At 49.3% G+C, this 27,605-nt stretch overlaps 1 protein-coding gene across 8 annotated transcripts in view; it reads left to right on the top strand.

Annotated features, from left to right (window-relative positions):
• LOC131184258 (zinc finger protein 469-like) overlaps window positions 1-27,605 on the top strand; it is a 272,266-nt gene that overhangs the window by 170,030 nt on the left and 74,631 nt on the right. For 6 of the 8 annotated variants that reach the window (XM_058155362.1, XM_058155364.1, XM_058155366.1 and 3 more), the window contains one exon: window positions 489-15,623. In XM_058155362.1, coding sequence (XP_058011345.1) covers window positions 694-13,074 — 12,381 coding nt within the window. In that variant the 5' untranslated portion in view covers window positions 489-693 and the 3' untranslated portion in view covers window positions 13,075-15,623. Of the gene's footprint in view, window positions 1-488; window positions 15,624-27,605 lie in introns of those variants that run through there. The other 2 variants (XM_058155369.1, XM_058155368.1) reach the window with 1 other exon arrangement.

Genomic DNA, 27,605 nt, shown 5'->3' with positions numbered 1-27,605 from the left:
TTGCTGGATTTCCTGGATTTACAGAATAAGCTAAACTGTGAGTCCTCACTGACTAAGGTTTGCATATTGCCCTCTGTCCAAAGCCATCTGAAAAACAGGTGGGCCAGCAGGTTGTGTGAATTTACGAATGAAGGCAAATCTACGTGTCCCAGGATAATGTTGCGAGATCCAATTTGGGTCGGTCACTGGGACCAGAGGTTTAGTCTCCTGAGCATTTGGATTCGTGCTGGAACACATCTTCAGGGAACTTCTTCTTCCAGCACGAGTCCGAAAGCTCAGAAGAGTAAACCTCTGGTCCTGGTGACCGACCCAGATTGGATCTTGTGTGAATTTAGTCCAAGAATCTTTGCCTGAGTTCTTTCTTCAGGAATCAGTAAGAACATGGCCCTTAAGCTTTGAACGATGGCCGGGTATTGCGAATCCAAAATTTCATGTAACTACCAACCTTCTGCAAACCCAAATCTCATTTTGGACTTTCTTTCTTACAGGTGTCCGCTGGAATGATGTGATGAACCCTCCCCACGTCTCCTCTGCAGAGCCTCTCCTGCGGTCAAGATGGGCGTAAGAGCTGTTCAAGAGGCAGAGATGCCTCCCAGCCCCTGGAGAAGAAAAGAGAATCCAAGGGATGGAGAGTCCTTAGGCTGAGGAGGCGAAGGAGACAGGCTCTTAAGAAACCTGGTCCTTAATGACATCATGGGAGAAACCCAGCATGTTTATGCCACCCGGGATGTTGAGTCTGGTGGCCAGGACAAAGTTCTCAGCTTTGAGCCGTTCAGCAAGAAAGATCCGGGTGAAGTTGAAAGCAGGCTGCTCGGCAACTCCAAGTCGGAGGGACAAAGTGGGGGCCACAATGGGACCGACGTGGTCAGCAAGAAGGAGAAGGAGCCTCACAGCCAGCGGGAAGCTGTGATCCGCCCCCAGAAAGCAGGCAAAATAGACTTTAAGTCCCTCAACAACCGCCCCAGGTTTTCTGGGGCCAGTCCATGGGGCGCTGCCAAAGGGAACCCCCCATCTCCCCCTGGAAGGAGCCGGGCAAGAGATAAGAGCAGCCGGCGGGCAGGGAGGAGCGAGCGGGGCCACCAGCAGCTCTACCGGCTCACTCTCAGCAATGCCAGGCCCAACCCCACCATTGGCATTGCTTACCCTCAGCAGAAAATCACACCCCCCAAGAAGGTTGAAGCTGACCGAGGACCGGTTTTGGGGAGCTACAGGTTCCACGTGCCCAGCCTCCCTGAAAGAGACCTGAAACTCCCTGAAGAAGAGCTGAGCTTTGGCCGCTGTTTTTCAGAGGCTCCCACCAGCCACATCTCCAGCAACTATACCTCACAAGCCACCACTGCATGTCCAAGCCATGGTTCGAAGATACAACCACTGGTTAGTGTTCCTCCTGAAAATCCTGGCACCAAAGGGCAGCTCCCTTACCTGGAGTTCCAAGCCAACGGAAGTAACTTGTGGCCTTCACCAGACAAAGGCTATCCTGGTGCTAATAATGGACTCCCGGCCCCCAAGCCAAGCACGCATTGCCTAGGACCTCTGTCCTTCCAGTATCCTTTCTCCCCTTTGCACAGCTCGGCCTCAGATCCATTTCAAGGTGAGGCTCACCCCCAGGACTATGGTGACAACATCTCGTTGGCCACCAGTCAGGCTTCTCACGGTGCTTTTTCCTTCCATTCTTCCTCCAGGGACTGGAAGGAGGAGGTTCTTGGCAACGGCTCCTATGTGGAGAGCAGGACTTATGGGCTGACTCCTCCCCCTGCTCCATTCCACCTGCCACATTCGCCGGGACACTTGCCCTGCTACAAAGGAAGGAACGGACCTTCCCCTGACCCCAATGGTGCTATCTCGCCTTCTGGTGCTATTGACCAAATCCCAAGCACTTTCCAAGAAAACCAAGCTGTTTTCCCACCCAGTTTACATGCCTCGAGTACGCCGAAGGCCGTGGGTAAGAGGCATCCGTCTTTGTCGAAAGACGGCGTAGCTAGTCAAAGGATACTGGATGTAGGCAGCTCTCTACGAAGGAACGGGCTACCAGTTACTCTCCCGCAAGTGCACTTTCAGAACAAGGCTTCCAATGAAGCATCCAGCTTGGTGCCTTTTGAGAAGAGCCTTCCCACCAGCGTTCAGGCCCACCCCCGGCTCCTGCAGGCCTGGGAGGGAGGCAAAAAGACTTATTCCCCCATGGAGCCAAGCTCGGCGGGGAGTCCCAGTCCAGGGGGCAGCCAGATCTCCTTTGGGTACCATTCGGGCCTTGGCAAAAAGGCCTGGCAGCATCTGCATCTCACCCCTGGTGTGCCCGGCCAGAATAGACTCGAGCTGTCCAGAAAGTTGGCCAGCCAGAAGCTCCCTTTCCCCCTCAGCACCTCAGAGTGGGAGGGAAGCAAGAAACTGGTGGCTGAGGATCTGGCTCCTCCCAGCTGCAGCTCAGCCAACAGCCTCTGCTTCGAAGGGCCAACCGAAGTGGAAGCGTCCAAGAACAAGACTTTCTTCCTCAGTGTGAGCCCAGCACGGCCTCCCATCCCATCTCACCACCCACCCAGTCCCAGTTTAGGGTTGCCACCATCCACCTTAGCCCCATCCCCCAAGGGGTCTCCTCTCTCGTCCCCCACCCCCAACCTCAACAGCAGCTGTTCCTCTCCCTCCCTCACCTCCAGCAGCCCTCCAGGCCACAGCTTTGAAGAGGAAGCTGCCATGGCTGCCTCCACCTTCTTCCACCACCAAGGGCACTCGAAGGATGGCAGTAAACCCTTCCAGGCCTCGGAGCTTGTTCCCTACCAGATGGCCAACCCTCTCAAGGCCTTTCAACAGGAACTCCTCTACAAAGGTGTCTCTGTGGACAGCCATTTCCAAAAATCCAACCTGGATGCCTCCAAAAAGTGCCCGGAGGGTTTTGAAAGCGAGCTGCCTCCACCACCTTACCCATATTCCTCCTCCCGTCACTTCCTGGCCAGCTCACTGAGCAGCACGAGTCTCGACCAGCTGGATGTTTTCCTGACTTGCAAGCAGTGTGACCAGAACTTCAGCAACCTTTCCTCTTTCTTGGAGCACCGTCAGTTCTGCGGCTCTCACATGGTCCTCCCAGGTCAGGTCAAGGACTCTTCCCGAGGAGCAGAAGTCAAGAAGCAACATCGTGCCTCTCCTGAACCTGCAAAGCAAACCCAGACGAGCCTGGGGGTGCTTCTCCCTTCAGATCCTCATTTGCAACTGCTTGCTTTGAACAAGACAGTGGACTTCTTGGTGGATGTAGAGGGTAAAGGTGAATCCAAAGATGATCCTTTGAAACTGAACCAGCTCAATGGCTTTCCCGGAAACTTCTTGCCACTCAACACTTCTGACTTGGAGATCGATGATGCTAAGCTAGACAGCTTGATCACTGAAGCTCTGAATGGACTGGGATACCAGTCGGATAACCCTGAAATTGACAGCAGCTTCATAGATGTGTTTGCTGATGAAGAGCTGATATCCGTGAAGGCCACTAATGCTGGGACAGCTTTCAAAACAAAAGAGAACTTGACTTTTGGAAACAAAGCCAAAAATGTAGGAATGGATGAAAGCATGAAAACGCTCAACTGCTGTGACAACCGTCCTAGTGGGGAGCTGGCCAAAAGTAAAACATCAAAGCAACCTAAAGAGAGAGGAACAAACTGGCTTTCAGACTTTGGAGAAGAAAAACATGAAACATTCAAGAGTGCAGAATTGCCTCGAAATAAAGCCCTGGAGCCATCGCTATTTGGGGCAGCAGAAGATGACACAAGTGCCCAGCAGAAAGCAGAGAAGAAGAACTGCAGTGGTCCTTTCCTGACTACAAAGCAGGGGAGCCAAACTATGTCAGATTTGAGGCAGACCAAGAACCTTTCCTGTGCTCCTCCAAGGAATGAACGCAAGCCTGGTGGTACTCGCAGCATGGCAGAAAGCACCACGCTGTCCAAGAAAGATGCCAAGAAGAGGAAGCCACGGAGTGGCAGTTGGAGCAAGGAGCTTATCCATAAAATTGTCCAGCAAAAGAACAAGTTCCATAAACTCCACAGCCAGAATAGCAAAGCGGTGTCACTTTCCTTGCTCACCAACCGGTTGCTTCCAGAACCAAAGGACAATAAGTTTGGCGAGTATGAATACATGTCGGAGTCAGATGACGAGAGGGTAGAATATGCCAAGCAACACTGTAGGAGAAAGCTAGGCTCCAGATTCAGCGGACGGCTCAGAAGCAGTTTGAGCAGAAGGAACCAAGGAAGAGGAGGAAGGGAGAAGGAGACAGAGCCCATATGGAGGTACGGAGGTTCCAGAAGAGGACAGGAAGAACTCGAAAGACTTGCAAGCAAGGAGCTGCAAAGGACAGATGGTCCTGTAGCCAGAGTGAGGAGGAGAAGCAGTCGATCCTCCACGAGCAGTTGCCAGAGTCCGAGCATCTCCAGTGAGACCAGCAACAGCCCCCAGAGCACCGAGAGGGGGGATTCAGACACTGAAAGAGAAAGTGAACAGAGGAAACAGTTCCTGAAAATTTCCAGACGTGTCAGACCCCTTAACAGTCCTGAGAACAAAAGCATAAGAAGAAGCCACAGTGTGGGTTCTGACTTGACTAGAAAGCCAAATAAAGTTGACCCGCCTCAAACTCAGCCACTAGATAACCGGCAATTTCAGAAAGACAATCCGAGCGTTTCCCAGGACACACAGCTCACCCAGAGCAGAGAGGTGTCATATCACTCCGAGGCCACAGCTGGGAAAGGCCCCACTGTGCTTCTTTCCCCTGAAGATTCTGACCAGGACCATGGAACCTTCTGCAGTGACAGTGGAAAGCCGAGGGTGGTGCCAAAAGATGCAGATGGGGCAGAGGGCCATCACTGCCATCGATACACTGCCAGTAAAGGAGGGATCTTGAAAAACCCAATGGAAGAACTCCCTGGACCTCCTTCCGTGGGCAAGCACCGCCTTCCCACCGAGGAGAGCACCAGCTATGAACAAGTGGACCTTGAGGGCCTGAAGAACCAGCAGGAACTCATTATGCCAATCAGCTGCTTCGGCGACAATCCTGGGAGCAGAGAGATCTCTGGGAAAGGTGTCAACACATTTCTGGATGCTGCCCATGCATTTTATGACTGCAAAGAATTATCCCACAGCTATGAGACACCGAGTCTATTCTCAGGGCCTCCGGCCATGGAACCTTCCCCTGATGGAAATGCATACTTATGTCAAGGAGACTTTGACGTGCCCTCGTTCAAAGAGAAGCACGATGGCATCCTGCCCTGTGAATCAGATAATGCCCAGGGTAAGGTCTCCTCGCCGCTTACTTTTGATTCATCGTCAGTATTTTTAGAATTCCCTATTGCTGAGTTTGATGCCAATTTATATGATAGTGTGGCTTCAAGCAAGGATAATTACATCCCCTTTGAGTGTGCCAATCATCAGCTTAGCAAGATAATCCCCTTTGACCAGCAATATTCATCTTTTCTGCCAGAAAAGGACTGGACGCTGATAGAGGAGGTGGCTCCCATTTTAGCAGAAGGTACACCCCAGATTCCTAGACTGCCTGTTGAAAAACCAAGAGCGAAGAGGCACTCCAGCGAAATCAGCCCCTTGTCTCTATCCGACCAGCTTTCTGACTATAATGTGCATTTCATGAGTGGTCTGTCCGAGGATGAGCTGGAGATTAAAAGGTTGGTCACTGAGCTTGAAAGTCAGTTGCAAGCAAACAAGCTTCCTCTGCAGGCATCTGATGAAGACCAGGCTTCAGTGAATCACATCAGCATGGAAGCCAAAGAACCAACTCATGAGTTTTTGTCTTTAAGGCTGGACCAGGAACAAGAGGGCAAGGGATTATTTCTAATGGAGGCTGGGTATGAGAATGCAAAGCTCCTTTCCACAGAATCCTTTAGCAGTGAAAATATAGCAAATGAGAAAAGACCCCTTCCAGCTTTGGACACCAAGTACGGAAGTCCCAAAGACCCTTGGCCATGTGCAGGATCATTCAGCCCATTAGGGCCAGCCCGAGAATTGATTCTGGTAGGTCCTTTTAGCCCCCAAGAGCACCAAGACAAAATTGCTGAAAATCTGAAGGCTATCGAAATTTCTGCTGAAGTTGACTTTGGGGAAATAAAAAATGCATCTGCTAGAAACCTGGCAGATTCATGCCTTGATGAGATATCAAACAGCTCCAAAGCTCCAGACAATCCTGAACAGGTTATACAAAGTCCTGATTCAATCTTTCCCGAGTCTCTGGAAGACAGTGATTTAAATCCCCATGAGAATTTGCCACTGAGACCAGATGTGTTCCCAAAGCTACTCTTGGATGAGAAAACATGTGGTAGCCCCACCAAGTTAGAATCATATAGCCACGAGGTCCCACAGTTAGATCCGGAATTTGACTTGCAAGATGTGGACACTCCAGAATCAGATGAAAACTTCTCTTCTGGCGCACAAAGCAAAAATCCAGAAAAGCATCCACCTAAAAAGCTAGAAACTACAACTCTGTTCCAAGAAAATGAAGAGGAACATCTAGGTAGTCGTGAGGAGACTGGAAGCCAAACAGTTTGCCAGACTTTAATGTTCAATGCCAAAGCTGACAATGGAGACACACCACACTTTGATGTGTTGACTTTTTCCAAGGAGGTGGATGGAGAAGTTGGGTTCAAGTCCCCCACGCAAGAGAAAGCAGGTAATCCTCTTCAGCAGCTGCAGTTGTTTGTGGCCAGGACAGTTAAGAACAACGAGGAAGAGTTGGTGAGTTCATCATTCCCAGCTCAGCATCCAGTGGCTCACCTGCCCTCGTGTGAGAACCTTCCTCCAGAGCTAGAAGAGGAGCTTATGGACCAAGAGCCAAATGAAGACATCACCAGCAGCCCCGTGTTGGAGAACAAGAGGGAGACTCTGTTAAAAAAGACTGAGAAACTAGCCGAGTTTCCAACCAAACTGCTTTCAGAGCTGGAGACGGAGTCAGAACATTTTGATGAATGGGCCTCAGATGTTTCCAAAGACTCAGCCCCATTGAACCCAGCACAATGCGCTAATGTTGTCCAGCAGCAGCACCTAAAGGTTGAATGTTTGGAAGTGAACGGCCATGCTACACATGCAGATGGGATCTCCGTGGAATCCGGTAACCTCTCTCCACTCAGAAACTCAGAAACAGCCTCGGTGCTAAGGGTGGGAAGAACACAGCCGAGTCAAGTTACCGGACTTGCAGGTGGGGTTCAAGATGAGAAGACCTTGGCATTTAGAGACTGCAGAAAATCCCCCTTAAGCCCTTGGTCATCCGAGAAGAAAACACCACAAGGTGCTTTATCTACCATGCTCCAAGCACATGTGGACTCTTGCGCTTCTTGGAACTCTGGGGGCCAAGAGTTGGAGACTGCCAAAGTCCACCAGGTGGAAGAGAGTGAAGATCAACTGCAACATCTGCAACTGAACATGTCGTTGACTCCCATCTATTCCCCTGAAAACCAAACTGAGGATGCGCATCTCCTGCAGAGAAATGACTTCTCTTCAGCAAACAGCTCAAAGTCCACAGAAGGTCATGAATCAGAGAAGCAAGTCAATTACTATGCCGAAGCCTCCCAGGCTGGACTTTCTCTGGAGGTTGGCTTTGCTGGTCAGGAAAAAGTGCTAAAAACAAGCCATGTTACAGGCTCTGACTTTGGAGGGATTCCATCTGATGAGAACACCGGTCCAATCACTGAAGCAACTCATCAAGCTGCCTTCCTTGCCTGTGGCTTCCCCTCCATTGTAGAGAAGACTGCAGTTCCTCAGCAGAGCCCACCCAGACCAAAGGGATGTACAGAAGCTCTTCCGTTCTTCCTCTCCTGTGATGCCATTTCTCATCTGTCCCCAGATGTGCCTGATGCCCTGGCTGAGGACCTCAACCGTGACTTGTTGGAACCTCAGGAGAATGTCCCTCCGGGTTACTCCTCAGCTCTCTGCTCCAGCAAAGTAGCATCTTCTTCTGCTAAAACAAACAGACCTTTGAACTTGCAAATGAGTGACTGCAAATCTCCTAGCAGGCTCCCTCTGAAAAGCAAGAAACATTCTGAAGAGCCAGATGAAGACAGTGTCGTGTTTTCTGCAAAGGATGATCCCAGTTGTCCTCAGGTAGTATCCATACATGATATCTTGCTCAGCCCGCTTCCATCAGGACTTGATTCTGTTGAGCTTAGAGGTGGAGTCTGTCATGAAAATGTGTCATCAACCTCCAAACCCCAAGGGGCAAAGGACATTGAAGGAGACCCCCAGGAGGAAAGTAGAGATCCATGTCACTCAGAGTATTTCCAGAAAGATCTCGATGTTCAAGAGGTGCCAGTTGTCCTTCTGACTAGAATGGCCGATGACACTAGTCAGATTCCACCAAGAAGATCCTCAAGTGACCCACAGGATCTAGAAAACAGAAGCAATTTGGAGAAGGAAGACTTTGCGTCGAATGAGAATGTGAAAAAACCATCTGACTGCACAGAACAATCCATTCCTGAGGACCAAATCTTAAGAAATTATTCTAAGCCTGGACAATCCAAAGCAAGGAAGAGGAAAGGCTTGCAAATCACTTGTGATATTTGCTCCACTTCTTTTAGATCCAAAACTGGGCTGATGAGACATAAAGCTGTGAAACATCAGAAGAAAAAGGATAGTGTTGTGTTACCCGACGACAATTTGACTCCATTGGAAAAAGCGTTAAAGACAGGCAAAGTGTTCCCCAGGAAAAGCCTAACATCCTCCATCCAAGAGAATTCTAGTATCTCAGACCTTTCAAAAGCTGTAGGCCAGTCTTCTCCTAAAACTTCCAGAAGGCGAAAGAAGGAATCAAAGGCACAGGGCCAGGAACTCCATGGCCCAAATGTTATTTCGTTGGACACAATTCATGAATTCCAGATGATACATGAAATACAACCCATCAGCTCACAAGCAGAGAAATCGGAAGGCTCAGAAATCCAGTCTAGAAAAACCACAAGTACAGAAAAACTAATCAAAGTGGTCCATACCAAAAGATCAAGTAGCTATGCAAGGCAAAAAACCAAGGAAAAACCCAGGCAAGCAAAAATGACGTCAGACAAAAATGAGGTCACTGCCTCTTATCTCCAGGAGTCTGAGGTCCCACCAGTTCATTGTAATGCCACTGGCATCACTGATGACCACATTCTGACCACCATCACAGAAGAACCTGGGAATGGGTCAGAAGAGCAGAGCGAGGTAGCTTTGCCATTGCTTCCTCAGCAGCCCTTGAGGAACGAATTAGAAAACACTGGTGAGAAAAGACCCTCAGCTCAAAGGACAGTTAGACCACAGTTTCCTCAGGACGTGGACAGCCATAAAGAGGAAGGAGAAGAGCTGGGACAAGAAGAGCATATCCATGAGAGATGGCCGAGTGAGGATGAACTGGACCAGAAGCCATCACAGAAGGGGCTGTTAGAAGAGATGACTTGTACAAGTCAAAGTAGCCCATTGATAGACCTCACGAGCCCCAATACCTTTTCACCACCCTGTCCCTCTGAAACTGCTTCTGAAATAGGTTCTCCTAAACCCACATCTGAGAAAGTATTGGAGGCTCCTTGTTTTGTGACTCTGGAGCCCTGGAAGAGGGAAGAGCCCCAGCCACAGAATGAGGAGTCTGCTGTTGATCCTGCTGTCAAACCAGATCTGCCGGGCTTGTTTGATGATGACTCCACATTTTCACAGCTTTTCCCCAGAAACGATGAGTTTGCCCGTAGAAAATGCACACGTGTGTACGGGAAGCGCTCCAAAAAGCCTAAAGCTGTTTCAGAGATCATTGCGAAACCAGGAGGCGCACCGGATCTTTTTACGATCCGCATGGCTTCTGATCTTGGCGAAAACAGCTCCTTCTGTGTTACCCGGGAAGATCCTTGTGAATATGACACAATCTCTGTTGATGATGCTTTGATGCTCAACATGTGTCATGGGAGTAAAGCCACGAGTGGTGATGTTAATTCCAGACCTACCAAAGAAACAGCCCAGCAACTGGATACTGGGCAAAAGGAAGAAGACCCTGATTTGAAAAACAGCAGTGTCTTTCTGTGCAAAGAGAGTCCAACTGGGTCTCTTCCATGCTTTAAAAGCTGGAATAACCTTGAGAAAGCAACAGAAGATAATTCTGCCGAGGGGCCATCGCGTAACTCATCCGTGCAGCTTCCTTATGGGCATTCGGGTGCAGAAGAAAACCCAGAACTGCCTGATTTGAAAGAAAAATCCCACAGCACCAAGGAAAAAACATCTTCTGCATTTCCTACCATTGACATGGAGATGCTGAACATGAAGTTTGAGACGAGGGATGTGTGTTTCTGTCCCACTGGAGAAGATCAACTGAGTCCCACAAAGAAGGATGATAATGGTACCTTGGGTTCCAAGCCAACTTCACTGTTGCGAGTCAAGCCCGTAAAACATAAGCTAGAAGAAGGGAAGACGGGCAAAACCCGCCATGATTTAAATCTCAAGAATAAAGACAAGCAGTATAAATGCAAAGTCTGCTTCCAGTGGTTCCTTACTTTAGGGGAACTGGACTTTCACAAGCTCAGCCATAATCCCTCCCCTCCGCCAACATGTTACATGTGTGTCCAGCGGAAATTCAGCTCCAGGGAACAGCTGAGGGACCACTTAAAGGAGAAACACGCCAAGAACAAGGCTGGCTTCTGGGCCTGTGGGATGTGCCTGAAGGAAATTTCTGATGTCTGGATGTACAACGAACACTTGCGAGAACATGCCACTCAGTTTGCCCGCAAAGGCCAGGCTCAGAAGTCTGTCTTGGGCCTGGGTTTCAGTGAAGAGGATGCTGCTGTCACTCATTTCCTCAACTCCATCATTTGCCGAAGACCCAGCAAGTTTTCCAAGCAGGCCGAAGGGGGAAATGAAGCACCGGCTGTCAGCGAGGTCAAAGGTCCCAAAGAGTTTTCAGGACAAGAAACGGTGGTCCACAAAGACTTACCTGAGACCCCCTTCAGAATCCGGCCACCCACAGCCTCCCTCAAAGTCCCAGCCATTCCATCTCCTGACCCAGTTCCGAAGGTCGAGGGGGCCCAGAAGTCGGTGCCCATTCATCCCGAGTGCAAAGATCCATCTCGAGATTGCCACCACTGTGGGAAGCAGTTCCCCAAGCCCTTCAAACTTCAGCGACATCTCGTGGTCCATAGCCTGCAGAAGATCTTCTTGTGCCACAAATGTCCCATGTTCTATCAGGAGACCAAGGAGCTCCGGAGCCACCTTAGCCAAGAGCATGAAATAGCTGAAGAAGCCGACATAAAGCACACCACTCTGTATGCCTGTGAGCTTTGTGCAGATGTCATGCACGTCATCAAGAAGTCTTTCATATGCAGCACTTGCAACTACACCTTCTCCAAAAAAGAACAGTATGACAGACATATGGAGAAGCACCTGGTGGGCAGCAGCAAGACTTTCCGTTTTCGAGGTGTGATGCGGCCGGGATCAGGGGCAAAATATGGGAAGAAGGATATCAAAGAGGAGACCCGTGCAAGAGCAGAAGCTCCAGCAGCCAAAAAGAAGAAGGTGTCCCACTACCACAACTCTCCTGAGCTAGATTTCCCTGTGCACTTGGATGGAGCCCAAGCATCTCAAGAAGGTAGTCAGACTCTGCTATCTGCTGGTGAGGCTCTGTCCACAGCCACGAGCCTGGCCATGCCCCCTTCATCTCAGCCCCCTATGGAAACAGAAGGCCTAGGAAGGGATTTCTCTAGTCTCCTGGCTGAAACGGGGACATCTCCACTTCACCACCTACTTCCATCCCTTCCTCATGAGCCCCAAGATGACCCAAGCAGCCCAGAGCACATTACTGCACTTTCTCCAGAAACATGGGGACATGCAGAGAGCCCTGGGGACAATCTCACCCTTCTCTTAAACTCACCCGATGCACTTAGCAGTGATCTTGCCAGTGTGTCACCTAAGGAGACAACTGCTGCCCAAGAAAAACTGTCTCTGGCTTATCTCTCTGACAAGAACAAGGAAAGCAACATTCCAGAAAAACCAATAGTTAGCCACAGGGCTGAACACAATATAGGGACCTGGGACAGCCCATATTTAGAAGACCTTGCCAGCAAAGTGCCCACATTTTCTCCTGAAAATCTGGAGTCTTCAGAATGTAAATGGTCTCCTGAAATACAGTGGAGCAGTGATTTGAATGGAACAGCTGCTCAAGAGACTATGAGCAAGTTACGTTTGCCAGAAACCAGCTTCCATGAATTGCCTCTCAAAGACAAGACATCATCATCTACCCTGAACCGGCCTACCAAGGAGGTTCCTTCAAAGAAGGTCATAGGTGGTCAGGCCAATGCTGATAACACCTCTGGCATCCACTGCTCCCTAGATGGTGCAGAAGAGGTTCAGATGTGTCCACTCTTGAGAGACAAAGCTTTCCCAGAAGATGCTCCCCCCAAAGATACCAACTCCAGTGTTGGCACGAAAGAGACAGAACTCAACTTGGCCAGGCCTGTGAGTGGCCATCTCCAAGGCGAAGCGGCGAGCACTCAGTCAAAGAACCACCATTCTGAGCTGAACAAATTCCCAGAAAGGCCAGCTGCGAATCGGCTGGTCAATCCTCACTCCAAAAAACCAAAGGAACACAAGTCCTCCCATCGGGGAAGCTCGGCCTCCAGGGAGAACATTGAAGGAGACGGCAGCAAAAAACGGAAAGGCCGGAGCCAAGATTCTGTGAAGGGCGACCACGTCAAGAAGGTTGATTGGCCCACTACTGAGGCATTGGCCTTTTCCTCTCGACGGAGAGACACACATGCCAACAAACAGGCCCCTAAACTCAAGATGTCTGTGACGGACAGCCAGCTTAGAAAGTTGGTGCTTGACCAAGGCTTCCAGAAGAAGGTGGAGATTGGCCATGCTAATGGAGAGTTGAGGCGCAAGAAGGAGATCTTGGGGAGCAAAGCCCTCTACCCCCTCTTAACCAAAGACCCCTCTGCCTCCCTGCCCAGCTCTCTGAACCGCCGCAGAGCTGTCCAAGGTGCTAAAGTCCCCACTTCCCACAGTTACAGGACAGCTGAGTCCCAAACTCACCTCCTAAACCAACTGTTTGGTCAGAAATTAACGAGCTTTAAAATTCCTTTGAGAAGAGATACTTCTGAGTAATTTATGGTGATCCTTCGCTGCTTTCATGGGGCTGGTGGGGGGGTTGGGGGGGAGAGAAATTATCAAAGCATTACATTCATTTGTGTAGCTCAGTTTCTCTGTCTAGCTTAAATGAACTTGCACTGCAGACTCTCAAATAGTTTTTGCTTTGTGTCTTACTAATCTACTTTAATTCACCTGATTTATCATGCAAAGGCTAGAACTTTGATGTTGCCGATGGTTCGTTCGTGGACTAAAAACGGTAATCGCTTTGGGCAGAGCAAAGTGTCAAGAGGAAATGTTTTATGGCAGAAGTACTGAGGTTGTAAGGGTGGCTTGCAAATCCCGGCCCCTTTTTCAGTCGGTGTCTCTCTTATCTTTGGATAAAGAATTTGAAGACGTGAACTTCATACTGGAGATGCCTTATTCATGAGGTGCAGCACACTGTAGAAAGCATTGGTGTCCCTCCCCCCTCCTCCTCCTTCTTCTGGAGGCTTTGCACAAATAATCCTGAGTGATTTCATTTAATTGGGAACCAGCCTTAGACAAGATACTTTGAAAAATAATTATAAAACTAAGCAGGCCACAGTTTTGACAGACAGCCTTTCCCAAGAATGTTGTGTTGAGGGTGAATTTGTTCACTCCAGAGACTCTGAAATTGCTCACCTCTCTTAGACCACTGTGTAGATGTTGCTGAAATGTTGTTGTTGTTGTTGTTTTTAAAAAAGAGTAAGGGGTGGGCCCTTTAACCTAGCTAAACTGCACCTTGAAGATGTATGACAGAGTTGAATATTTTTTAAAAAATATTGTTTTAATATTTTCCAGTGAGAAAACTGTGCCAAGACCACTCCTGCCCCACATAGTAAGGCTTTCTTTGGGGGAGGGAAAAAGAGATTTTTTTTAAAGAAAAGCCCAAAAAAAAACCCCTAACCCCAAACATAATAGTTTTTAAAGGCTTTCTGTATCGAGGTAGTTGCTAAACTTGGTATGGCTTTACACTATGCAGTTCAGTGGTGCTATTTTTCATTGTAATGTGAATTCTAACAGGAACACACACAAGCATATACACATGCACACAAACTCACAGGTTAAAAGAGGAACGGCGGCCTTTATAAATAGACACGCAGAGGGGTGTTATTGTGGACATCGCCCTGCACTTCTCACAACTCTGCAGTGCATTTTATAAAGGTTTAAATCTTGAGGTTTGGTTCTCAGGATAGAATTGGGAAGATCTGGGTCAGTGTTTCTTGATGTGAAACACTTTTAAGATATACGAACTTCAACTTCCAGAATTCTCCAGCCAGCATAGCTGGCTGGGGAATTCTGGGAATTGAAGTCCGTACCTCATAAAGTTGACAAAGTCAAAAAACACTGCACTGGACTGTTTCTGGGACCTCTGTGGGGGAGAGAGAGCAGAACAGTGCACTGAAGTAATTTGGGGTACTCTCCCAGAATACTCTGCATATGTCTTGCAGACTAAATAATGTTTGCTTTTAAGGTCTCTTTTTATATTAAAAAAACAAAGGAATTACATGACTTTATCTTGTTAATATCTACCTTTACAGTTCACTGTTTTTAAAAAAAATAGTTTGATTATACATTTGGGTGCAATGCATTATGTTAAAAGTTTTTATTTTGATATTTGTGAGAAAGCAGAGGAGAGTGACCATTTGGACTGTTTTTATAATGTTGGTCGGGTGCTCCTTGGGCCCTTCTTTTAATATTGTCAAATATAATAAGGAATGCGCATACAAGACGGTACTGTAAAACGGGGCTGAGATTTATCCTCTCAAATATAGTCCAATATTTTCCCAGAAATTTGCCGGTCTGTGTGACGTTTTTCTTTTTTCCTTTTAAAGTAATTCTTTTACTATAAGGAGATTTTACACAGATGTGGGGGGGAAAAACCCACAGATAAAAGAGTAGGAAAAGAAAGAAAATATAAAGGATTAAAAGAAAAAGTGAAAGATGACAAAAAGAACAAAGAAAACGGAAAGGATGACTTCTGATCTTCTGATCTTTATCCCTTCCCGTATCCCATAGCATGGTTCCCTTCTTCCTTTAAGCAAACCTTTTAAATCAATACATTCCCAAATCACGTTCGTTTATATTTATTTTCAGCAAAAACTCCACTTGGTTTGCAGTTCTTTTAGGAATGACAACCATCATCTTCTCCATGTTGCTGTTCTACCCCAGAGTTTTCAGTAGAGGCTTCTGAGGCTCTGTGCTCAGTGGCGAGCTTCCTTTGTGAACAGGTTTGCTTTAAGGCTTGTGGAACTCATTGTTACCAGATGCTGCGGCAGCGCAACCAAATAATAAAAGTGGTGTTCAAAGCCAGTCTGTATCTAGGGCTGCCTGGCTTTTCAGAGGCAACTGGGAATTCTGAGAAGCATCCATAAATCCAGAAAGAAAAACACCCAGAAGCAAAGCTCAGCCATTCCTTTGCTTCTCTGACCAGGGAAATACATAATCCGTCAACAACCTGGAGCTAAAGCGGTGAAGCTGATGGGTTGGGACTCACTCCAGGAGTCCCAGTTTTCTCTTTTGGTGGCTGCTGAACCAGCCATTAATAAAAGAATCCCGCCACGATGCCTCCTTCTGCTTTTTTCAAACGGGGTTCACCTTGAGAGCCCAACCTCTTGCATAATGAGGTGCCAGCCTGGGAAGGAAAAAAAAAATCCTCTGCAAATACAAGAAGTCCTTGATTTACAATAGTTCATCTAGTGACTGTTCAAAGTTACAACAGCACTGAAGAAAGTGACTTATGACCATTTTTCACAGTTGCAACCTTTGCAGCATTTATGACCGTTGCTGTGTCCCACAGTGATCCCCTTTTGTGACCTTCTGGCAAGCAAAGTCCATGGAGAAACTAGTTTCACTTAACAACCAGGTTACTAACTTATCGACTCAGTGACCCACTTAATGACTGTGGCAAGAAAGTTCATAAAATGGGGGGAAACTCACGTAACAAATGTCTCACTTAACAACAGAAATTTGAGGCTCCGCTGTGGTCATAAGTTGAGGACTACCTGTATGAGCCACAAGGCCTTCCTTGCATGGGGTGCCCTTCTCTGATCGGCTCCTGCACAGCCCTCTTTTTGGCATCTATTTGGCTGGCAGGCAGGGAGGATCAGCCTGCAACCTTTAGGGGCGCAGATTAGCTCCTGGGCAAGGACCAGGGTCTTCCTGGCCCATCCTGGTCCTCTCTCTATGCCCTCAGAGTGACCTCCGCGGCCACATCCCTAAGAGTCAGAGTTAGCAAAGGCAGGTCGTAGAAATCGGATCTCTTTCATTATTACGACTGCCACCGAAACGTTTAAACGCTGCCGGGGAGAGATAACTCCTCACTCTGGGCTCGGATCCGGCCACTTGGGGCTTGTAACGAAAACGGCAGGCTTAATTTGATTAATTGATAGAATTGTTTTCCAAACCGTCCCTTTGTTTATGGCGGCTGAAAGTGCTCACCGCCGGTCTTTCTGCAGAGTGTTGCAAAGCAGAGATAAAGCAGTCTGAAAATAATTAGGATGGCTTAATTTAGGGGAGGGAGGGGAAGGGAGAAAGAGCTGGAAAGATCACAAGGAAATGAAAGGGGGCTCCTTTCGGGAAAGTTGGACACCCCCCTCCAAGGACCCCTCCCCTGGCTAAACCGCAGCGCAGATGCAAAGCAAAGGAAGAAGGGTTTGTGCCCGTTTGTTCCAGCTTTCTCTGGCCGTTAGATTAATAGCATAAAGTGGTTTGGAAAGGAGGGCTTAGCAAGACTGTTTCTCAGCAGCCAGTGAGATGAGAAGGCAGATGGGTCTCCTCTTCCTCTTCTTATCTGATGTCATGCTTGTAACACCCACCAGGCGGAAGGCTTGCAAACCTTTTCCATAGTCTCCATTTACGGACCCCTGACTAGAGTTACTCATCTACAAGGCAAAGGCACGGGGATTCAAGACTGTGTTAGGGTGTTCACACAACATGCATAATCGGTCATGGGAAAAGAAGGGTTTGTTGAGTTGTGTGAACACCCTAATTTATACAACAGGTCCAGGCTGTTACACAGGATGGATTTAGCCTCCAACAACTCTGTATCTTTAGGGGGCTAAAATTGTTCTCCTTACTAGTTAGGTTGCTCCTTCAGAAGCAAAAACAAAATCCTAGAGAGGTCAGTTGAGTTAGGGATGCTCTAGGAGCTTGGCCTCTGTAGTCTTTTGAGTTTTCTGCAGCCATGTGTAGGAGTGAAAGAGCAGAAATGGAGGGAGAGCCAGCTGGACACTTTTTGTGATAGGGCCAGGCTCTATCAGTCCACAACAGTGGTTGCCGACAAGTGTTGAATGAAGGGAGAAAAGTGAGTAAGAAAGATTTTATTCCCTTCCCTTCCCCTGGTATGCTGGGACCCACTCCACAGTTCTGATTAGTTAAAAGTATATAATAATCGTAAGAGAAGAGTTTTTCCTGGTGCAGTTGCCACCAGATGGGGCTGGGAGGCTGTCCATGGATTGAGATGCTTTTCAAAGAGATTGAATCCAGAGAGGGTTCTGTGTCCTTAGTGCCTTTGACAGCTCCTTTCTCCAGAATCACGAGGGATCTCTTTTGGATGCCAGCAGCAGTGGGTCTCCAATGGACCAGAGCTTCATGGATGGCTCCGGGGCTCTGGTGACCTAGAACAGGGGTCTCCAAACTTGGCAACTTGAAGACTCGTGGACCAACTCCCAGAAAACCCTCAGTAAATTCTGGGAGTTGGTCCACAAATTCTCAGTGAGGAATTCTGGAGTTAAAGTCCACAAGTCTTCAAGTTGCCAGGTTTAAAGACACCTGACTTAAAACATAGGACTAGTTGAGTCTTTTATCAACTCTAGTCTGAAGGCTCTTTTGATCTTCTTGTGAACTTAAGACAAGGTGAAGGGGGGGGGGGAATTTAAATTCTTGCTGAGAGGTTCCCTGGCAAGTAACATAGAAATGCTTTTTGGAATGGAGAAGGTGTATCTCTCTCTTGAATCCAGGCCTCAGTGTTCCTTCTGCAGAAGTCGGTGCCACTCTTTCTCCATCTCCATTACCAGGATAGGTTTGATTCCATTGACAAGGGTTTGGGGCAGCCGAGATCCCCTTTCCAGACTGGGCAATCCTTATCCAGGGCCGTTCATTCCTCCTTCCTCCATCCTGCCTCAAGATCTGTCTCTCTCATTGCATCCGGTACATGATAGGGAGATTTCCAGGACCTCTTGTGATTGCAAGTAATCGGTCTAGATCTCAGCTCTTGCTTCAGGAAAGAAAAAGTCCAGTCCATCCATCAGACCCAGCTCCCTAAAGCCCTCAAGTTTGCTGAGCTCCACTTATGTTTGGTTAAGCACTTTGGATGGATTTGAAACTGGCGAACGAGGAGACAACCTGATTCAACAGCTAAACTTCCCTCGTAATTGGGGGAAATGCTGATTTTCAAATCTGCCAGGCTCTTCACAATGGCTCGGTTAAACAGCCTCCTGCCAAATGCATCTCATTTGCGGCTTGGTCTCTTAACCCATGTTATATTCCAATGTGTCCATCCTTGTTCTTGCATGTACCCATCTATACATAAAGAGAGAGTGAGGCATTCGTAACATGTTCGAAGGGGACTCCCTGGAATTCTGTACGAAAATCTGGAGAGGAACCTTCAAAGAAACCAAACCAGAAACAGTTCTTCAACTGAGAAATAGCCTACCCAGCCCATGGAGAGGGGCCAGGCCCACCTCACATGGCCTCCTCATCCTCGTATATGTTGCCCTGATCGGAAGAGGTTGAATTGTTCTCAACAGCCACATCCTAACGTCCATGGAAAAGGCTCATCCCTGCCTCAGAGGGTCACCGTTCTCTAAGGTTTCGTGTCAGGACAGAGACTCAAAGAGGCCATTTAGGCTCCCCAACAGGTGGGGCAGGGAAAAGAGGCAGGCATATCTTTTTGGTGGGGGGGTTAGTGAAGTGGGCACCAGCCCCTTGCCAAGGCTGGGTCTCTGCACTTTCAGAAGGAGGCCCAGCCACCAGAGGGCAGACGTGCCTCTTACAAGCCGGACCATTGCTCTCCATCCTTTTTCCATTCATTTCTTTGGAAGCAACTTATCCAATGTCATCCTTTTGGGGAGCCCTTTCACCCCATTTATTGATTGATCCTTTCAGGATCATTTGTCATTTTTGTTCCTTCTTTCAGTGTCCTCTTTCAGCCCTCCCCCCCACCTCCATCTAATAAATGAACAAGATTTTGCAAGGACTAAACTATTAGGTTTCTCCTAAGCAGTTCCAGGGTCCGTTTGCTCCCCAAGGTATTTTGGGATAGTCTTTTCAGGAAGCCCAAAGGCAGTTCAGGTGCTGGAAAGGAGAGCTCATCCTTCCCTGCCTTTGTCTGCAGTAACCCTGGCTCTGCCCTTAGGAATGCAAGGAGTGTCTCTGAGCATGCGAAGGCTGCAGCTTCTGTCAACACCACAACATGCCTGTCATTGAACAATGCTCTTCCCTTAGCTCCCTCTTCCCTTATCTAATGCCGGTTGGGGAATTCTGGGAGTTGAAGTCCACACATGGCCAAAGTTGAGAAACACTGTTCTGGAGCACAAGAAGTCCTGCCAGGAACTTGGGATGTGGGGAGGGGTGGTTGTGCACCAGCTCACCAGCTCCAATCCTGGCCTAACCATTGCTGTCAGTTGGGTTTGGCCAATATTCAGCCATTTTCTCCCCTTTCTTTTTCTGCCTTAGGATAGTCCCCTTTTCTGCCAATCTGCTCTTCCCCTTCCATGCTCCCCTCAAATCCTCCCCCCCCCATCTTTTTGCATCCTTCTTAATATTGTCCCTGATTAATTGGCACTAATACAACTGTACACAGTTCCATAAAAATATGCCATTTTGCACACAATGAGGACGGGGATGGCTTGCGCATTATCTCTTCTTTGCAGGCATGTAATTCAGTCTGCGGCAAAACATTCTGTTTATTGGAGTGCAATATGAATCTCTCTACAGACACAGTCAAGCAGGACCAGGCACTCTGATGCGTGGGCATCCTTGCTCTTTCTCTCCCTCTCTCTTTCTCTCTCACACATTCTTAAACCTGACTGGGCTGCATTCATATAGAAGTGGGAGGGATCATCAGTTTTTCCACCTGTCTGTCCACCTATCATCATGGGGCTGAAGCCAAAATTAAAACGAGCAAATTGTCCCATTTCTACTGGAGGGCTTTCGCTTAAGGCCTCAAAGAGATCTTCTAACTTGGGGCTTTTCTCTAAATGTCTTGGTGAGGGTTCTTTGAATAGTGATAGAATGGTGCTTAGGGAAAAGGATTTAGATTATTTTTCTGGTCATGGAATAGTTTTCTTCTTGTGGTAGTTGTGTATAGGGGAAGATCTGGCTCACACAGTTCTCTTGAGAAATCTCTAGCGGTTAGAGAAGTTAGAAAGGAAGAGAAGAGTTTGACCAGCAGCCAGGTAAATGGATTTGGCTACCATGGTGATAGGAACACCATTGGAAGACCTGAAAGACCAGGTTGGGGATATATCCTCCTGGAGAAGGTCTATTTACGTGGTTCAATCAGAATAGAATAGAATAGAATTTTTTATTGGCCAAGTGTGATTGGACCCACAAAGAATTTGTCTTCAGTGCATATGCTCTCGGTGTACATAAAAGATACCTTCATCAAGGTACAACACTCACAACACTTAATGATAGTCATAGGGTACAAATTTAATGATACAACACTTAATGATAGTCATAGGCTACAATTAAGCAATCAGGAAACTATCAATATAAATCGTAAGGATACAAGCAACAACGTTACAGTCATAAGTGGGAAGAGATGGGTGATGGGAACGATGAGAAGATTAATAGTAGTGTAGACTTAGTAACTAGTCTGACAGTGTTGAGGGAATTATTTGTTTAGCAGAGTGATGGCCTTCGGGAAAAAACTGTCCTTGTGTCTAGTTGTTCTGGTGGGCAGTGCTCTGTAGCGTCGTTTTGAGGGTAGGGGTTGAAACAGTTTATGTCCACGATGTGAGGGGTCTGTAGATATTTTCACAGCCCTCTTTTTGACTCGTGCAGTATACAGGTCCTCAATGGAAGGCAGGTTGGTAGCCATTGTTTTTTCTGTAGTTCTAATGCAGTGGTTCCCAACCTTTTCTTGTTTGAGGCACAACCTTTTCTTGTTTGAGGCACCCTTGGAAAGCCTTTCAAAAGTTCCCGGCACCCTTATAAGGAAATAGATATTTAAAATCTCCGTAGCTCAAAAGTTCCCGGCACCCTCAAAAGATCTCACGGCACCCCTTAGTGCCGCGGCACACTGGTTGGGAACCACTGTTCTAATGATCCTCTGAAGTCTGTGTCTGTCTTGTTGGATTGCAGAACCAAACCAGACAGTTATAGAGGTGCAGATGACAGACTCAATAATTCCTCTGTAGAACTGGATCAGCAACTCCTTGGGCAGTTTGAGCTTTCTGAGTTGGTGCAGGAATAGAGCTGGAAGGGACCTTGGAGGTCTACTAGTCCATCCCCTTGCTCAAGCAGGACACAAGTTGCTGTCAAGTCTCTTCTTAAAAACTTGTTTTGTCAGCCAGTTACAAATCCATCTGGCGGTGATGCTGTGTATCCTACATTTTCCTAGCTTACCAAGAAGTAGGTTGTGGTCTACTTTGTTGAATGCCTTACTGAAATCTAAGCCTATTATGCCCACAGCTTTTCACTGGTGTACTAATTTAGTCCCTTTGTCAAGATTGGTTTGGCATGATCAGTTTTTAACAAACCCGTGGCTGGCTTCTAGTTAGAACTTTTATTGGTTTCTAGATGTTCCCAGATCTATTTTTTTGATGATCTGATGGTTGTTAAGAGTCAACACTGATTTGATGGTACAAGACCACTTGGTCGATCTCTAGGTGAGCAAGGCAGGCATTTCCCAGAAGAAATCCATCATGGGAAGCAGCAGCAACGGACGTCTTGCCCACTTCTTGAGTTTGGGTCTTTGCCTGCAGATGTTCCCGGCAGAGAAAGGTCAGTAAACACACACACACACACACAAGACCCCCTCTGCCCCAAAACCCTCAGCCCAAGCTCAAAGCATCCTGGTTTGCTCAATCCTGGTTTGCTCAATCCTGGCTTAACAAGCCAAGGCGGCTCAGCAAAACCCAGCCGCAGACTTTCTCCCGGCGCGCGGCCTGTCAATCAACCCCCGCCGGCTCCGCCCAGCGCGCCGTCGGCTCCGCCCCCCTCCTCCTCCTTCCTCTCTTTCCCGGGGCCGCCCTATCCGGTGGGCGTGTCCGGTCCGCCCTATGAACTGGGAGCTGGCCGGCCGTGGCCACGCCCCCCCCCCGCCAGCGTTCGCCGCGCCAGCTGCCGCCCGGGCTCCATTGAGAAAAAGCGCGCGCGCGCAGAGGGCAGGTCCGGCGGCGGCGGCGGCGGGAGGAGGAGGAAGAGGAGGAAGAGGCGGAGAGCAGCCCGAGCAGGAAAGCCGCCGGCCGGTGCCGGGTGGCCAGCGGGGCGCCGCGGAGGGAGCCAGCGCGGTCTGTGCCCGCCGCCCAGCCCTGGGAGCGCCGGGTGGGCATGAGAGCCGCCCGCCTCGCCCTCGCCCTCGCCCTGCCTCTGCAGCCGCCGCCGGAGGGACTCGGAGCCGCCGCCCCGCGATGTCCAGGAGGAAGCAGAGCAAGCCCCGGCAGATCAAACGTGAGCACCGCCTTCCCCTCCGCCCCCCCCCGGTCGAAGTTGCGGGGCGTCCCGGTCCGGCGCGGGGGGCTCTCGCCTGGGCTGCCGGCGCGCCCTTCCCGCACCAACTTTGCCTCCGTCGCCGTCCCCCCCGCTCCACCTCGGCGAGGGTCCCTTTGGCCGCCCCCCGCCCCAAAAAGCAACTTGAACTGCCGGCTCCCTTCGAGGGGAGGGGTCCCGCCGGTGCTTCCCGGCCGCCCCTCCTGCCCAGGCCCGGCGGGGGCTTCCCGACAGCTGCCCGGGGGAGCCGGGGGGCGGCTGAGGCTCGCGGTGATTGACGGCGCCCGTCCCGCTCCCAGGCAGAGGGTGGGGGGGCTGCGGGGGGGGCGCCCCCTTTTCTCCGGGCGGGGGGCGTCCTTGGGCTGCCGCTCCGCCTCTGGCCGCTTCCCCGGCGCGATCGCCGCCCCGATGAGAGCCGCGATAAGCCCTTAAAATATTCCTTTCTGCGAGCCCCGGGGAGATAAGATCGCCCTGTCGGGACGGGCTGAAATTACGATCTTATCTGGCGCTTGACTCACTCCCAGTTCTTGCGTTGGGAAGTTTCATCTGGAGGGACTTTTGCAGACGAGAGAGAGAGGAAGGAGGGAAGGAAGGAAGGAAGGAAAGGAGGAAAGAAAGAAAGGGGGAGAGGAGCAGCTGCCTCCGGGGAAAGCTGAAACGTGCGGTGGGACTCCGAAGCTTGCACAACGTGGCAGGAGCTTGAAACCTGGAGAGTGAGTTGATGCCGGGCCCCACATCCATCTTCTGATTGCATCTCCTGTCTTTGCCTCCCTTGCTCCACCTGACCCAGAGAGAGCCCACCTGAAGGGGGGAGCCGGGCAGCCAAAGTATCCTCCCCGTTTCCAGGACACCTGGAATCCGACTTTTCTCCTGGCGGGTCCTGATCAAATCTGGCTTGCTTGCAAAGATTCCAGACTGACCCCCAGTTTCTGCTGAGGGGAAGCAGGTAGGGGGGGCTGAGGAGGAAGATTTTTTGGGGGGGAGGACTGGGGTGGCGGTGCCTTTTAATATCAACCAGAAAAACTTTTCCACTGGCAGGTTTGGCTGCTTTTCACAGTCCCTCCCTCTCTCTCTCTCCTTTCCTTCCTGAACAGATCTCCAGATTGATAAGGCCCAGTGAGATCTCTGGATAGTGCAGCTCCCTCTCACCCCCCAACCCCCACCTCACTGATAATGCGTTTTTATCTTCACTGGGGAAATAATTGCCATTCTAAGCTGCATCTACCTGTTTGCCTGCTCAGGTGATTTGTTCGGCTGATAAGACCCAGGCAAACTTTTTCTTCTTCTTCAAAAAAATTGGATGAAAGTTCTCCTTGTCCTCCGCCCCCACCCCATTCGGAGCCCCATTAATTTTTCTGGATCTCTGGCTGTTCTTGCAAATTCCTTGCTTCTTCCCTCCCTGGGCTGGTAATGAAATGATTCCCTGCCCTCAGCCGGATTTCTGTAATTTCTAGATCTAGTCGATTGTTCTGGGTGGATTAAGATGAGAGATATGGGGGGGGGGCACAGCTGCCTAACAGGCTGGGTCCTCTGTTATGTGGGGCGGGGGAAGTGGCTCAACTAGAGGAAAGGCCAGTTTATTTGTCAGCATATAAATTTAATAATAAATGATACTCTTTATGCTACTGTCAGGCCTCAGCACCTTCTTTCTGGTAGTTCAGTTCTGGAGTTGATGGGCATCTGAGAACTGGGTACAACCCTGGCTGGAGTCCCCAAAGAAAGAGTGTGCAGATGGTGGTTACTTTAACCATCATCTCACCTGCTTTTCTGAATATCCGCAGTACGCTGAACCTCGTAGTAGGTTGATGTATGTTTGTGGAAGAGGCTATGCTAAGATGTTGGGGCTTTGGGATTCCGTAGGTGAAGACTGGCCTGCTTCAAATGTTGCACTCGGCTGCAGGGTGTCCTTCCATAAACCTGGAATAACAAGCCAGCATTCGGCTAAGGGTGTGAGTGGCACCAAAATAATCCCTGTGGCTGAAGTTTGATGCTTTTGGGACAGAGATGGAAGTCATGGGGGATGTGAATGGGCCCTATAGCTTGAGAAAGTGTCTCCTTTTAATTGACTGAGTTGGAGAAGGTGTTGCTGGCTGTGTGTTTGTGTGTGTGTCTGGTTGCATTGGCATAAGACACCCGAAGCCCCTGGGCATCTGGAGCAGCAGAAGGCCCTGGCTGCTCCTGGGGTCTCGAATCTTCCATCCCAGCAGGCCTTGTGCTGCTCCCCTCTTTCAGCTCACCTGTCTTTCTCTTCCACTTTGCAAACCTGATTTGCCCAGCTGTTAGCTTCCTTCCAGCTACATTAATTGGCAGCTCTTCCTTGCCAGCCCTGCCTGGCTGTCTCCGCTTCCGAGGGAGGGGGGCAGAATTGATCCGAAAAAGGATTGGGGTGGGGGGGCTTTTTTGAGCTGGGCAGTTCTGGGCATGAAAAACTCAGCCTCTGGTTTATCCAGCTGTTTTCCGGAAGGGAGAAAGACCAAGAACTGAGATTGGGGTCCAAAGAGGGGTAGTCCAAAGCAGTGGGGACAGTGGGGGGGGACACGCCTGGCTCCGTTGCCCCTTCCTGTGAGATGGAAAACAGGAAAATGCATGCGGGGGCGGGGGTGAGGTAGAGGCTGGGAAGGGGAGTCCTCATTTTCCTTGTTTGTGTTTCTTGCGTCCATCGGAGTAAAAGCTGCCCCTTCCTTGTTTTGGCCAAAGACCAGGAGGTCATCTTGGTCTCTTCGGTTCAGAGCTGCTGACTTGCTTTGCGGGCTTCCTGGCTGTGCTTCGGTTTGGCCGAAGCTCCCCCCACCCCACCCCACCCCAGTTGCCCAGTGCTGGATGTGAGCGGCTGATAATGTTGAGAGAGAATGGGAGATCCGTTTTCAGAGGGAGGAAGTCTGCGATGGGCCAAAGCTGATTAGATAAGGATCTGCTGCCGGATTATATTTAACTATTGGTGCCATTTTATTTTAGATGGCGGGTTGGATAGGCAGTTGTTTGTTTGTCCTTGGAGGTATTGTGCCTGGGCTTCCTTGGTTCCTTATCTGAAGGCCCTGAATTCCAAGATAAATATCTTCCAGGCCCTTCCCTTTAGAGATGGCCGTGTCTGCATGTCCAATTCACAGCAGCCCCCCCCCCCTTGAGATAGAGACAAAAATATTTATCTCTTGCTGATCACCCATGGAGAAGACTTCCTCATCTATCCCGGCCATCATCCAAGCTTTGAAAAGATGTCTTGGCTCTTGACCAGGGAATCTGGGGACGGGGAGTCCAAACAGCCCTAATTTATCCTCCTGGAAGGGTAGATCTCAGAAGGCCAGGCAGATGTTCAGAGTTACAATGGCACTGAAAAAAGTGACTTATGGCCGTTTTTCACACTTACGACCATTGCAGCAACCCCCTGGTCATGGGATTTACATTTGGATGCTTGGCAGTTGACTCACATTTACGACGGTGGCTGTTTCCCAGGGTCACGTGATCCCCTTTTTGCGACTTTCTGCCAAGCAAAGTCAATTCACTTAATAACCGGGTTAATAGCAGTGATTCACTTGAGAAATATGGCAAGAAAAGTTGTAAAATCAGGCAAAACTCATTTAACAAATTTCTCACTTAGCAACAGAAATTCTGGGCTCAGTCGTAAGTTGAGGACTACCTGCAGGTGTCTTTAGTCTGTATTTAATTCCTCCCTAATTTTAATTGTTCCTATATAATGGCTTTCATATTGCTATTCTCATTAGCTATAAGCCATCCAGGAAACGAGATGGGCAGCATATAAACTTAATAGTAAAGACATCATAAATCTTCAGCTTCTAGAACTAACTCACCAGAAGTGAGGTTTGGGGGTGCTTTCAACTGAAAAGGGGTATTTGAAGAAGACCAGCTGGGCCTGGCTATGAGAGGCTGGTTAAATCGAGAATTTTGCGTGCAGACTAACAGTTGTCGGATTGATCAAACTCTCCATGTGTGTCTGGTGGAGGAAGTCAGTTCTTCTTGGAGGTGGTTTGTGGGGATTTGGGGCAGGTTTTCTGAAATGAGTGTGGTCTCCCTTCCATTCGGCTAAAGCTCACCTGGCTGGCAAATTGTTTTTCAAGACATCGGAGACCTGGTCCAGGAACCTGGAGGTTGAAGGACAGGTGACCCTTGGCATCTTCCTCAAGCAGCTGCCCACGGGAACCCACAGCCCCACCTGTCTGCTTGGGGCACCCTTGTTGGCCTCCCACATACTCCCCCTCCTCCTCCTCCTCCTCCTCTCTTTCTGGGGAGTGATAGAGAAAGTAGAGGTGAGGGTGCCAGCTGCAGCCCTGGTTGGATTCCCAACACCCCACAATCTCTCCTAGCATCACCTGTGGGACCTTCCAGTGAGAGCAGTGGCCAGGTATCTTTCCAAATGGATTAGTTGAGAGCGTGTTAAAAAGGTACTGAGAACTCAAGAAGCTTCTTCCTGTGGCCGTTCCCCTGCTTCTCTCCCAGGTCCATCCCTGGCGCCTCCTTCCTCAAGGCTGGGTGGAGATGGGGACAGTTAATCCCTCCACCTGGATGAGCTGAAGGACGTCATTAGTCCTGCCTGTTGTTCCCTCTGCCTGGGTGCCATTGTTCTGCCCATGCCAGTCCCTCCCAAGAATGGGCTCCACCCCGATCTGGGCACAGAAATCCCCCAACTTATTTCTGGAACGTGGGACGTGACCGAAGGAAGAGCTTCCTGGCTAATTTCTTCCGTGACTTTTGTGTGGACAGATGGGAAGCTGTTGCCCATGTGAAAGGTCTTAGCCATGTTAACTTGCTTGGAGGTCAGTGGGACCAACTTGGTGATCAGACACACACACACACAATCATGGGCCCTCCTGTGCTGCAGGTAATCCAAGGGGCATGATGCCCACTGGCAGTTC

This window comes from Ahaetulla prasina, chromosome 12, assembly GCF_028640845.1.
Source record: "Ahaetulla prasina isolate Xishuangbanna chromosome 12, ASM2864084v1, whole genome shotgun sequence".
Classification (NCBI taxonomy): domain Eukaryota; kingdom Metazoa; phylum Chordata; class Lepidosauria; order Squamata; family Colubridae; genus Ahaetulla; species Ahaetulla prasina.
The sequence above is the reverse complement of the archived record's forward strand: the minus strand, read 5'-3'. Positions and strand labels throughout refer to the sequence as shown.